The sequence below is a fragment of the Chroicocephalus ridibundus genome, chromosome 5, assembly GCF_963924245.1.
Source record: "Chroicocephalus ridibundus chromosome 5, bChrRid1.1, whole genome shotgun sequence".
Lineage (NCBI taxonomy): Eukaryota > Metazoa > Chordata > Aves > Charadriiformes > Laridae > Chroicocephalus > Chroicocephalus ridibundus.
In genome coordinates, this window is record NC_086288.1 from 77,434,346 (window position 1) to 77,448,436 (window position 14,091).

The 14,091-nt window shown below is 42.1% G+C and overlaps 2 protein-coding genes across 2 annotated transcripts in view; one reads left to right on the forward strand and one right to left on the reverse strand.

Annotated features, from left to right (window-relative positions):
* The first annotated feature begins 13 nt into the window (after nt 1-13).
* LRP2BP (LRP2 binding protein) lies at nt 14-12,467 on the forward strand. The gene is made up of 7 exons (XM_063337226.1): nt 14-413; nt 3,936-4,243; nt 5,739-5,881; nt 5,959-6,064; nt 6,531-6,754; nt 9,440-9,605; nt 11,403-12,467. The coding sequence occupies exons 1-7, from the start codon at nt 14-16 to the stop codon at nt 11,466-11,468; spliced, it is 1,413 nt and encodes a 470-aa protein (XP_063193296.1). The 3' UTR covers nt 11,469-12,467.
* Nucleotides 12,468-12,784: 317 nt separating this feature from the next.
* Nucleotides 12,785-14,091, reverse strand: part of SNX25 (sorting nexin 25) — an 89,265-nt gene continuing 87,958 nt past the window's right edge. Inside the window, exon 19 of the mRNA XM_063335807.1 lies at nt 12,785-13,616. Coding sequence (XP_063191877.1) covers nt 13,542-13,616 — 75 coding nt within the window. The 3' untranslated portion in view covers nt 12,785-13,541. The remainder of the gene's footprint in view (nt 13,617-14,091) is intronic.

The following is a 14,091-nucleotide window of genomic DNA, read 5'->3' on the forward strand; positions in this document are numbered from 1 at the left end:
GAAGATCCGGCGGATGCCCAAAGCGCAGCCTGTCCCATCATGTATTTTCACATCATTTGGCACTGGCCAACAGCTAGAAGTGTTACTGCTACAGACCTCTGGCCTACAGGACACCGTCACTCTCCTTTCTGTTGGAAAATGGAGCAAAATACCAACGTTACTCTCCCTGGCTTCCTCCTCCCGCCTTGTCGAAGGGCCCCAAGGAGCCCTCTGGAGCGTGCTGGATGCTGCCACAGCCCGGGCTGGGCTGCAGGGGACTGTGGGACAGCAAGGGGGACAACAAACAACCGACAACCAGCAACTGCCAACCGCTGCCGGCCACCTCCAGGCCGCTGGCCACCGGGGCAGGATGAAGCTGCGCAGCCAGCACCAGCCCCGGGCCTGCAGCGCCCAGCCCGCCCCCGAGGCGCCAGGTAGGAGAAGTCCAGTGTTGGGGAATCCACCACCTCCCGGGGGAGATTATTCCAAGGGCTGGTTGTTCTCAGTGGGAAAAATTTTCCTCTTGCGTCCAGTCAGAATCTCCCCTGGAGTAACCTGTACCCATCACCCCTCATCCCTTCCATCTCAGTCTCTGAGAAGATGTGGCCACCCTTGAGATACAGGACCATGGTGATAAGGTCTCCCCTGAGCCTTCTTTTCTCAAGGCTGAACAACCCCAGTTCTCTCAGCCTTTCCTCACACAGCAGGCTGCACAGTCCTGTGATCATCTTGGTGGCGCTTCCCTGGACCCTCTCCAGCCTCTCCCCATCTTTCCTGTACAGTGGGGACCAAAACTGAACACTGTTCCAGGCGTGGCCAGACCAGCGCTGAGTAGAGTGGGATAATGTCTTCTTTGTCTCTGCTGGTGAAGCCCTTGTCGATGCCACCCAGCATCCTGTTGGCTTTCTTTGCCGCAGCAGCACACTGTTCACTCGTATTGAGCTTGTTGTCCACCAGGACACCCGCGTCCCTTTCCACAGAGCTGCTCCCCAGCTGGGTAGATCCCAGCCTGTGCTGCGCCCCTGGATTATGTTTCCCCAGGTACGAGACCTGACACTTGTCCTTGTGGAACTTCATGAAGTTCTTGTTAGCCCACCCTTACAGCCTCTCCAGGTCTTCCTGCAGAGTGGCTCTCCAAGTGTCCACTTCCCCACTCGGTTTGGTGTCACCAGCAAACTTTATCAGGGTACACTTGATCCCATCACCAAGATCACTTATGACGATATTAAACAGGGTTGGGGCCAGTATTGATCCCTGGGGGACCCCACGTGTGACAGGTTGCCGGTTTGGAAAGGAGCTATTGACCACCACCCTCTGGCTGGTGGAGCTGTCAGCCAGTTCCCCACCCACCGCACAGACCACTTGTCTAGGCCATACCGCACCAGTTTCTCTAGGAGAAGGCTGTTGGGAACCGCGTCGAAAGCCTTGGAGAAATCCAGGTAGACAACATCCACTGCTTGCCCCTCATCAACCAAGCAGAGGTTTTTCCTTGTAATCAAACAGCCCTCTCTTTCATCTTAGCTTTTTAAAAAAGGTACTAAAAAGGGGACACTACCAGCTTCAGACCTTTAGTGTGCTTACTGATGCTGTTCCATCTGCTCTGGGAGAAAACCAAACGTATGTCTATTTTTAAGCAGAGAACTGCAGGCGTGCTGCTTTATTTGAAAGGGCAGAGGAGCTGTTGGCAAAGAGAACGGCCGGTGGAGATCCCCTGGCACGTCTTCTGAAAGGACAACTGTACTACGAAGAGGTTGTGGTTTCCTTCTTTTAAGTAAATATTATAAAGCTGACCATTTTCAATACCATTTCAGGGGAAAAAGAGACACCTTAAAAAAAAACTACAAGAGATGCCTATGCCGGGTTTTTCCCATGGAAAGGAGCTATTGAAAGAATCACACGGTGTTCCCCCTAAATACATTTTTTCCTGCACTTCCCCAAGCATCCCGTGGTGTCTTCCAGTTCCCTCCCAGGTCTCCCAAGGACCAGATCAGTAAGCAGCAGCCCAATTCCAAATCCAATTCCAAGCCGAGTTGGTTTTTGGCCATCCAACTGGCCAAACCCGACACGCTGTTTTCAGCTACATGGTACTTGCTCCCTGGCCCGAGACACAGCTTTTGATCTTTATTCCCTCCCTGGCCACCAGTTTTGTTGAAACACGTTGAGATTTCTGTCCCTGCCCACTTCAGCTAAAATTGGTCACCCATATATTTGAAGGTAAACGCTCAGGGAACAGCGTAAGCCTGGCTGGCCGGTGAACTTAAACCTCAATTTCTTGTGAAAATTAGAATATCTCGGTTCAGGAAGATGGAAAAGAATGTAGTATAAGTACCAACTCACGTATTTCCCGATGTGACGTGCATGGATTCAGTACTGTTTATAGTGCAGCCAGTGGCACGGTGTAAATCAGCCTCGGGGGTTTGCAGCAGGAACTGAATTGTCTCACTCAGGGTTTCTGCTTTCTGGGCCCTGTCCTTCCTCATGTTTTCGTTAATGAATTGCCTGATTTTGGCATGATCGAGACTGACCTAGCGGGGCAGGAGACCTGTCTGTTTCTTGATGAGCTGGCTTGGATGTCCATGTTACGTATTGCTGTCCATCCCTGAATTTATTCTTTGAGCAGGTTTTAATGTCCAGATTTCTGGACATATGTCTGTAGTGCCTAAAAACGCATGTTCTTGTAGTGCTGCAATTTCAGATGTTAGAAAAAATCACTGCCTGATCAGAACTCCATGACTCCTCCTTACGGCACTAAATTCTCAGGAAGGCAACAGTACAGGTGACTCCGGTACTTCTTTTTCTGATACTTGTGACAGCTGGTTGTAAAAAGACATTGGGTTTTTTTTTCCAGAGTTCTTTAAAAAAACCAAAGCCCACACAGTCGTAATGGCTAAGCTCCCCAGACAATTAGTCTAGACAATTAATGGTTTGGACCGTATTAACACAGGGTGTTTGGTCATTGTGAGGATGTTTGTCGAACTATCGCTCAGTTCTAAGCTTTTGCAGTCTGGTATTGTTTTATCAAAACATACAGAAAAATAAAGGAAAAGTACAGAGAAAACCACTTTAATTTCAATATTGTTTTTACTTAGTATGCCTATATGCATGCATAAGAATATTTTAGTAAGGACACCAGGCTCAGTTAGCTGTTACATTACAGTTGTTTAACTGTGTATTTTAAAATATAGTTTCTGCTTTGACTTCACGCAGAAGCAAATAGTCTCCAAGGTTCTTTCTGAGAAGTGAAAGAATCTCTGCTGTTGCATGCGATGCCTTCCTAAAAAACACGGGGCAGACAGCTGGGTCCATGAAGTCCTCAGACATCCGAGTTTAAGCTTAGTGAACCCCACCCTTAGTCGAGATGCAAAAGCAGACTCAAACCTGTGGGGTGTAGGAGGGTTATAACTCGCCTGAGCTAAGGGATGGCAGACGATAGGGCAGGGCAGCTGAATTAAGACTCTTATCTCCTTAAACTAAAAAGACGGCATTTGTGGGGAGGGGAAGAAAGGTTATCAGAATATCCTTTGGTTTCTGAAATGATGTTTGTATGCCACTACTTATCATAGAATCATAGAGTGTGTTGGGTTGGAAGGGACCTCTAAAGGCCATCTGGTCCAACCCCCTGCAGTCAGCAGGGACATCTTCAACTAGATCAGGTTGCTCAGAGCTTCATCAAGCCTGGCCTCGAATGTTTCCGGGGATGGGGCCTCCACCCCCTCTCTGGGCAACCTGTGCCAGTGTCTCAGCACCCTCAGTGTAAAGAACTTCTTCCTAATGTCTGATCTAAACCTGCCCTGCTCTAGTTTAAACCATTGCCCCTCGTCCTATTGCTACATGCCCTTGCAAACAGCCCCTCCCCAGCTTTCCTGTAGGCCCCCTTCAGGGACTGGAAGGAGTTTTCATATTTAGAACTTTTTTAATAGATATAAAACAGTGAAAACCTGTTTGAAAGTCCTAAGTGCTTCCATCCTGTCCAACTTTCTTGTGGTTGCTGACCTGCTTTCTGCCACTTCTGCGGTTGCAGTTTTTTGTTCTTTGTTCACGAAGGAAATGCTCCAGGTTGAAAACTGTGAAGAGGGTACATACTGGAGAGTTAAGCTGCCGGCCAGGCTCTTCCTTCCCTGTACGTCATTGCTTATTCTGTCTTTCCCAGGGGCTGCATGAAGAAGCATTAATACAATTTGAAAAAATCCAGGATACAGATTTCCAAGCAATGTATCAGCTTGGTGTAATGCATTATGACGGACTAGGCACTAAAGAAGACCCTGTGAGTAATCTAGCCGTAGACTTTTTGCTTTTCTTTTAACATTTGCTGATAATTACTAAGAGCTTATTTGCAAGCTTGATTATCTAATTTAAAATAAACAGGTCTGACTTAGAATTAATTTCATAAAGTACAGATGTCTGCAAACCATCATTAAAAAGAAAGGGTGCTGGGCCAAAGAAGTTCTCAAAAATAGCCATAATAAAATAGGTTTATCTGAAAAATACACTAACTTGTATTTTAAAATATAATTTCTAAGGGTTTGGTTGTACTACATGTGGAAGCTATGTTTAAAAAATTACTAATAATTTGCTACTTTTTAATAAGGAGTGAATAAAAATGAAAATAAAATAGGTAAAAATGGAAATCAAACAATTATATTTCAAAGCGTAAAGCATCTGTTGGCCAAAGATCTTTTTTTAAGGTACTTTCTATTCTCTTAACATGGATGTTAAAGAAGATTGTGCTTCTGCCAGCGGTTGGCATAATATTTTTAGATTAGACAAATGAAGACTTATATTTGCAAGAATTTGAAGAATTACATTGCAAAAAAAGGAAGACAAAGGAATGAATTGCTACAATAAGAAGAAAATAATTTATTGGAGAACATGATGTGAAAGAGTGGTATGAGGGAAGAATACAAAAAGGACGAAAGAAAGGGCAGATAACAAGGCAGGAGGGCGAGAAAATGAACCAAACAGTGTATTAACACATGGGACTCGTCTGGTGCCCAGAGGATTGTCAGCAAAAAAGATTCTGCTGGGTTTAGAAGTGGTTGGTTTGTTCCGTCGGCCTGTATAATTACCACAGTGGTTTCCTTGCAAATAAACATTTTTAGTAACATTCTTTTTTGTGTGAGGAACCCTTTATAAAGGACTATTTCTAGTGTATTTAGCGAAATCCTACTCGTGTAAATCTTGTTTCCAAAATACTTTTGAGGTCCTTGGATGATGCATCATACAGCTGCCCATAGGCAGTGTTCTCTGTTTACTTATTTAACCTTATAATTTTTTGTCATTATGAATCTAAGGTTATTTTTAATGGCAGGACTTCAGAGCGTGCTATTGTATCACTTTGCCTTCTGTCGTTAAGGTTGTTTGATGACTTCAGATACATCACGCAATATGAAAAACGCTGCAGGGGTCTAAAACCGAAAACGTAGCAAGTTTAGGATGTGACATTCACTTACGTGAGGACAAGAATATTTTTGAGAAAATTTTTATCAATGAAGACCAGTAATGTATTATCGGATGAATGTTTATAAGGAAATGTTCCACATTAAAGATATGCCAAGGTAACAAATCCAGGGGCTCTCTGGTAACCGAAGATCAATTCTGCTCCGGCGTGACACTGCCCTCCAGACTGCCCTGCCAGCACGCCTCAGCCTTTCTTCTAAGTAGAAAAATTACCTGTCTTCCAGAAGTTAGCGGACTCTCAGGTTCTTTAGTTCGTCTTCTTCCCAGTCCTGACTGTAATAATGAAAATCTCTCCATTTTAGGAAAAGGGGGTGGAATACATGAGGAAAATACTAGACTCCGACTCCCCGAAAGCAAGACACTTGAAGTTCGCAGCCGCATACAACCTCGGCAGAGCGTATTATGAAGGATGTGGTGTTAAGCAGTCAACTGAAGAGGCTGAAAGGTAACGGCAGTCACTAATTTTCCTCACGAATATAAGATGCTGTGCTACTTAACCTTCCTTTGTCCCCTTTTTCTTAGGTTGTGGCTTATTGCTGCAGACCATGGGAACCCAAAAGCAAGCGTGAAGGCCCAGAGTACTTTAGGAACGCTTTATTCTGTGTCCGTTCCAAAAGATCTGAAGAAGGTAAAGCCCGCTTGTACCTTTTGAGTTTCACGAGTCCCAGTTAATTTCCAATTTCACAGAAGGACTTCAGTGGTATGTTTGACTCTGAAGGCTGTATTTTAAGTACTGCTAGGCATCATCATCCATTTAAGCCTGTATGAACCGACTGCCAGAATCCCACATTTTGCCTCACATGACACAGCTAGCCAAGATTATTTATTATTTTTTCTTAGTGGGAGTACCAGGGAGAATGACAGAACGGATTTAAGGTTTGTTGGCTTTGGTAACCTTCAGAAATCAGGCAAGTGTCACTGACTGACGGCTCTGACAGTAAATGAAGCGGGTTTAAAAGCCGTACAAGGATTCTGCTTTCTTTTATGTCTGAGCATTTCTTAGAGGATGGCTGATATGAAAGCTTTTATGGAAACAGTATGCAAGAAAAGCAGCTAAAGTAAACACATACTCCAACATTGTGCCTCTTGTTTAGGCCTTTTTCTGGCATTCAGAAGCATGTGGCAACGGAAGTCTGGAATCGCAGGGAGCGCTTGGAGTTATGTACCTCCGTGGACAAGGTATACGTCAAAACACAAAAGCTGCTTTGGAGTGTCTGAGAGAAGCAGCAGAACGTGGCAACATCTATGCTCAAGGCCATCTTGTGGAATATTATTACAAAAGAAAATTTTACTCAACAGCTGCTGCGTTAGCCAAAAGGTGAAGTTAATTTTGCTTTATTTTTTATTATGCTTCTTCATGTAAGATCACGTATATCCGATTAAAGTGATTAAATTCATGCCCTCATCTCTCAAACTTGAGACACATTTGAGATAATGAATTCCAAGAGCTCTTCTTTAAAGAGGGAATAGCAAACCACAGACAAAATTAATACTATAAGGTTCTCAATTATTCAGTACAGCTGAACTTTTCTTTCTCATCCTGTGAAGCAAAACAGCCTTGAACTAGAATCCCAAACGGACCAAGAAGCCCCTGCCTTCCCGTCTCCTCAGTCCACAGTCTGCTCTAGGCTCCTGCCTTCGCCCTTCCCTTTTAAACCCCTACAAATATTCTTCTGTTCTTCACATACTCCATCTTAACGGGATTTCAACCCCCTGTGTTCCACCCCATCATTTCCTCGCTCTGTGGCTCAGCGTGCTTCGGCGGTCACTGTGGGACTCGCTGCTCTACCTCCGCACTCTGGAGCGGTTTGTGTATTGCAGAAATCGCGACTTCTGGTACCGGCTGCAGTCTTAAACACAGCCAGGCTGGATCTAGCTCCTGTATCTTGAACAAGTCATGGAGGAGAACAGCAATGTTGGTGCCAGTTCTACAGCACATTTCTGTGACAAACCTCCAGAGCTGGCCAGTACGCGTTAAAAGTTTAATCTGTCAAGCAGATTATTAATTTGCTTGGAAATAAGGCAGACAAACAGACTGCTTATACAAGCTGCACACAACAGCAGTCGTGCTTTCTGTGATACGTTTGTGAAGCTGCTGCTGCCCAGCAATAAACGTGTCACAGCTTGCCATCTTACAGAAGCTGCACCCTCCACGCGCCACTGGGTAGCGGCACCTCTGGTAATTCAGTAGTTGAGCGATGAACGCCGTTTGCTATCGTCATTGCTGAAAAGGTTTGTTTTCTCTCTGAACTGCTGCCTTTCTTTTTCTTGCGCCGTAAGTAGACTGCGAGCTGTTCAGTCTCCCCTAGCTTGTCTCGTGGGGAATGCATCCCCTCCAGTCAATGCTGCACGGCAGATAATTCGGACAAGTAAACTGTGACCTTCATCAGCTGCAACGGCGATTGCAGAAAACAGCAATGAAATCCCATACTGCAGCCAGAAATGACGATTTCTGAACCAAAAAATAGTGCCACCATACTTGAAACAGTTCCACTTAATTGGGATTGCAGTCGGCCTTGAGGCAAAAATCTGATTGCAGTTGAACCAGGTCTATCAAGCATCAATACCTTTTCTGCTAGAATTTATTTGTCCCTTTTGTTTGTTACATTATATACAAGTGTACAAACATTATATGATTATGTACAGAATAACCTTGCCTAATATTTGGAGTCTAGATTAGCTACTGATATTTCACAGTTCTACTCACCCACTGCTATGGTGCGTTCTTGAAGGCAAATTGTGCCGAACTAGGAATTTTTGCCCGACTTGACTGGGTATCGTTACTTGCATCGGCATCCTGTTGGGTATCTTTTGGAAAGGAAGGCAAAAATGCTATATATCAGGAAAGATAAAAGAGGTAATAGATTTCTGTTACTATATTTGAATGTTCTTGCTAGTAAGTCTTTGGGTTTTCTTTCTTTGCGCTACTGTTATTTGTTAATGGGACTAAATTCGTTGGGAGAACGTTGCTCTCACCACATTCAGGTGATTGAGCAGGCACCAACTTGCAGAGGGTTACTTCAGAGCGATCTTTCATAAACACTAATTTATAGGGAGTAGCTATAAACTGAAATGACTTGCACTTTTCATTCGTTTTTTCTGTCAAGTCTGCGACTATTTGACACAACAAATAACTGAAATGTGTGAAGCAGCATGTAATTACTGTTTGGTATCTGGAAAGGATGTGGGGCTTGGGGGTTTCTGGTTTAAGACAACAGTTACAAAAAAAAAAAAATCAGTTTCCGCTTAGAAAGCATTGTACCTAATATTATAGTAACAATACTAGGTAATTATAGCCTGACAGCTACAAAAAAAGTTCACTTTGTCCCTCTGATTCTTAAAACGGTTCTTAGTAAAAACAACATGCTGGAAATAAGGTGACAGCAAGCAGACAGATGCATGCAGAAGAAAGAAAATAATTCAGCTGAAACAGTCGTAAGCAGTCGCCATAAGCGGGTCTTACAGCCTGAGGCTCTCAAGTATGTCCAAGATCTTCAGATTACTGTGATTTGCCAGTATCCTCATAAGACCTCGGAAGTTTAGATTCATCGACTCATGGAATGGTTTGGGTTGGCCCTTTAGAGATCACCCAGGTCCAGCCCCCTGCTGCAGGCAGGGTCACCTTCCGCTAGATGAGGTTGCTCAGTTATATGAAATAAGAGTTTTGCCTTTCTTCCACATATATATTAATTTCCATTAAACAATACATGGCACAATTAGCATAAAATATGCTGCCTTTTATAACCAGTATAACTGTAGTGAAAGCGACTGCAAAAGCTACATATTTGTTTGCTATTTAATACGACAATATTCGAATAAGACTAACTTTGAATCATATAATGAATAAAAGAATCCTCATCAGGCTGCTGAATACATATAAATTCCAGCTTATTTTGGATAATGATACAAATGGAAAAGAAGGCATTGTCAAGTCATATATGGTCGACTGAAATTATTGCTTGAAATAGCATTATCTCACCTAACGCTGTGAATTCCCCACCAGGATTACCAAGACCGACGACATCGACACGCTAGCAAAGGTAACGGATTGCCTTCCTGCCTCCGTAGCCAAGGGGGTTGCCATGGCTGCCTTCTACTTGGCCAGGTGCCTCCAGCTCGGCCGGGGCGTCCAGCAAGATGCAGCTGCTGCTAAAAAATACTATTCTAAGGTAAGTTGGGGAAGTCTTACAGACCCATTTATAGCTCATGAAATTGAGTGAGACCTTGGATTTGAGTCTTTAAACTTGCTCTTTGGTTAAAGACTCCAACTTTATTTACGCAGGGGAAAAAATATAATCTGTGGAAGAAAATGAAGAGTGATAAAAGTATATTGAAAACTACTAAAAATAGCCCTGAAAGGATACTATCTGCCCACTTGCTTAAGGGAACAACGTATTCTGCCAAACAAACAAACCTGTGATAATCACCACAGCAAAGAGCTGGGTAACTTGCAAGATAAATTAGCTAAACAATTGGAGTAATTTTATCCTCCACCGATTTGCTGTCTGTCATTCTCTCAAACTGGAAAAATCGTAATTTTTCCTCTACTTTAGATTATTAACAATTACAGCCTTCATTACCAATACTTAAATCAGTCATAACTGGTTGTCACGCTTATTTTTAAGTCTACATTTTTAGCAATAGCTTAAAATGTAGATAGTTACTGATATACAGGGAAAAAACAGGTCACATTTTTTGAAAGTTCTACAGCTGAAGTAAAATTTATTGCCTGAGGAAAAAGGTCAATAATGGCTTCTAGAACATGATCCTGCTAAATAATGTCAGTGATGCCTAAAGGTACAGCCAAGGCAAGACGATTAAGCCAACTGAAGGGAAGTAGAGCAAGACTGGATCTGTGCTTCAGAGAGACTCTGTGATTTCTGGCACGTAGAGACCATTTGTTTCTGCAAGTAGAATACTTTGATGGAGAGTTATGTAAATGATTAATTACCAAATAACAATTTTTGTGGCTTCTTACTCAGGGAAGCCACTGATATCAGAGGCCTAGCAGAGGACGTGATTTTCTGAATATATACATTTAAAACATTTTATTCTCCTGCTGTGAAAAGTGCTGTAGAGGCTAGGATGAGGAGGAGATGAGGAAAGGAAAAAAGCTGGAGTGTTAGGAATGCTGTAGCCAGTACTCCTAGGTAAGTGTTAAGGCGCGAAGAGGCCCATCAGGATTGCATTGCTGCATGGCTTTACGTGAGCGTAGCCCGTCCCACCATCGTCCATCAGGTCTAGTGTAGCCACCACAGCTGAAAGAAAATTACAGCTTTCACTCCTTATTTGCCAGCCGTACATCGGAGACTGACCTAGGAATGTCACTAGCTTCTTGGTGTAAAAGGAGATGATTTCTACTGACTGATGCCATGCACCTCTACACTGACAACAGAAGAGAAGGGACAGAAAATAAACAAGGAAGTTACCTGAAGGAGTAACTTCAGAACAAGTAAAAGACAAGACAGTGCTCGGTTTCTTTTGTACCTGGAAAATAATTCTTGCGTTAACTGTACAATTATACCCACCTAAAATTAAAATCATATGTTTGCTTTTTCAATTAACCGCTCAGCTGTGGTTTTGGCCCACCATTCTTAGACCCAGTCAGTTTTGAGAGAGGCAAGGAAGAACAGGTGGGCATCCCAGAGGGCACTGAAATAGATGGTGGGAGTGAACGAGGGCGATCCAGCCTGTAAGCAGATTTATGTGCAGACCATGGTGCCAGCACATGCCATACCAACAAACACAACAACAAAACAAAACCAAGCCTGACACTACAGTCAAGTATGCTCCTTTTAAATACTCAATTTTTCTTCCGTGGCATCAGAAACAGGGATTTAAAGATTAACATATTAACTCTTTAATATTTTAACAATTTGGTATCTCAGATAATGCCAACAAAATGTAATATTGACAACATACAGTTTTGTTTTAGCTATAAACAAGAACTTTCTTTGTTTTGAAAGGCATGCCTTCTGGATCCTGGTGTTGCTTCTGACCTTGAACTGGCAGCTAATCTTGGGAGAATTTAGTCTTTCCTTTAACGGTGACTGATATATAAATGTATTTCCTGCAATAAACCGTCTTTTGTTTCCAGCAATTACAGACTGTTCATCACTTACTGCGTGCTTTTCAACTTTCTATAAGTTATTACTTAAAGCAATTTACTGATTCTTTTTTACCTAAAAATGAGAAAGCAAAAAGCTCACACTCTTCCTTTAACCGAGAGGAGGCAAAGGCAGACTTTTTAAAATGGCATTGAAGACTTAAGGTTTATTAAGAACATTTTAGTGGGACAGATGTGCCGTGTTTTCTTCATGTCATACTGCCATATAGTGCACGAATCAAGCCAAAACCCCATAAAAATGGTTGTCTCCTTTTCTGCATCTTTTGTATGTAAACATTAAGTTTTAATATTCTGAGAAGCTTGAACCCAACCTTGTCTAGTTTTCACACACCACCCATTCACAGGTCACGACCATTTTTAAATCTTACCTTTGCTAGTGGTGCGTACACTTTCTTTCACACGCTTTTCTAATGCATCTGGATCTACTTCAGGGTCTTAACTCATTTTACTCCTAGACTGCAGAGATTCAAAGCTGGAAATTGGCCTGTATGACAGTAAGCTTTACAGTTCAAACCACGTCAACTTCTAAAACTAGGCACTACTTCTTACAGAACTATGGAGAACAACGACAATTAGTATGGAAACATTCAATATACACGTCCTCTGCTCGAGGCCTGTTCTCCTCAATCCCTCCTTCTATTGCATTCTCTCTGCCTCTGCGTTAGAAATAGCTGAAAACCTTCTGGCTGGGAGCGCGTGTGCCCGAGCAGTGTCACGCTGAATCTTTTATCAAAAGATACTTTGATTAACCACTAGTAAATTCTACTGATTGCTCTGGTAAACTTGCACACTTCCCAATAAATACCTATTTACTTGTAAAACTTCGTATGTGCAGAATTTGGCTTGCTCTTAGGACTGTGCCGTGACTTGAAAACTTCTTTGAAACTGTTGGAACAGAAGGCTCGATGTTACTAAAAGCACCGATTTAAATACAGCATACAGATTTTGTGTACCTTAAACTACAGCCAGTCTTAACTGCAAGCAGTTTTTCCAAGAGCACAACTGTACTGAAATTAAAAGAAAGTAATGAGTGTCACCTAGGGATTTTTGAGGATATTTAATTATTTAGATGTGCATTAAGACCATATTTTACATATTTTTACATAAATTAAAAAAAACCACTGAAGACGTCATTTTCTTTCCTTGTATAAAATAAGGGAAAGATTTGAAGGTTGTTTGAAATCGGGGTATTTGAATAAAACAGCCCTGAGTAGTATCAGGGAAGTTATTAGAATGGTTTAATTAAATGTCTACTTAATCATTCATAGAAGCAATTCATAAGCACTAATCTCTGAACTAACATTTAACACAGGCATTCCGTTAGGACATACCAGTTTACAATACGTATTTTCGACACAGACTTCAAAGTAATGTAAATATTTCTGACGAAACTAGTGCTGCCGGACTCATTCCTTAGTTGTCAGTACGGCCTCATTATCAAGTACTGCAATCCAGTCGTGTTAGTTATTGCTTACAAATGCTTCAAACTACGGGAAATCTTTGGTAAAAACAAAATTGATAAAATTTTCACAATAGCTTTACATGTAGTATTGCACAACAAGGCTTTTCCAATACACAAGAAAAAAAGGAATGCTCAAATCCTCAGTGAGGAGATTAGAACTGTACAACATTCATTAGTTTACCACTATAAGCAAAATTTCTTTTCATAAATGTTTAAAATATTTTCTGGTTTCTTTCAGCTTATATGAACATTTATTTTTCAATCTACATTTGAAACAGAAGAGTAGTCAAATAGAACAATTTAAATAAAAATTGGCAACTATACAGCATTGTTTTGTCTACCCTACTACAGCATCAGATCTTTTCAAGTCTGTTTACTTCACAAAAAACTCAAGAGGAAAGAAAAACGCTAAAAATAATCATAGTCCTCAGCCCTCTATGGAAAAGAGGAAATAAGTTTCATGTCTATTATCGGACATAGACATTTCTCTAGTGGTCCAGTTGTGCAGATTCAAACCTAAGTGGCGTTAAGCTGCTCTAAGTGAGCTCTCAGCTCAGGACACAGTTCAGTTAGCAGCAGTTCCAGCAAAACCTGAAAAACAGAGAAGAGTTCAGATGAGTGCAGGTGCCAAACGAGGATTTCTTTCTCCTTTTTGTCCCAACCCACAGCAGAGGAGTGGGACCTTCAGGGGCTGTCACATCCTAACTGTGAGCCTGTCCCAGAGCAATCCTTCCCCAGGATTCTCCAAGGTACATTTATTTTTCTCAGCTATATGAAGAAATTAGTTTGCACCTTGTGCAGCAAGTTGGATGTGGTAGAGGATCTCCTTTGGAGAAAAGCAATACTGTTTTTAAACTTAGACAGCTTTTTGTTATTCAAAATCAGTCGAAGGATAGCACCAAGTACATTTTTTCTGATTTATTTTAATAACAAAAAAGGTTACTTGCACACTGAACAACAGTCCAACATAAATCTCTGCAAAAACACCCACCCCAGGCTTTGAGATCGAGTGAGCAGAGCTCAGCAATTAACCAGACAATAAAGTTCAAAGGCTTCTTTTCTGGTT

Bases quoted from the DNA above. Each gene is read 5' to 3' on its own strand.
- LRP2BP (XM_063337226.1), top strand. From the start codon at position 14: ATGCCCAAAGCGCAGCCTGTCCCATCATGTATTTTCACATCATTTGGC. The intron at 6,065-6,530 runs GTAAAGCCCGCT...CCTCTTGTTTAG, and splicing joins TTCCAAAAGATCTGAAGAAG to GCCTTTTTCTGGCATTCAGA. The intron at 6,755-9,439 runs GTGAAGTTAATT...ATTCCCCACCAG, and splicing joins GCTGCTGCGTTAGCCAAAAG to GATTACCAAGACCGACGACA.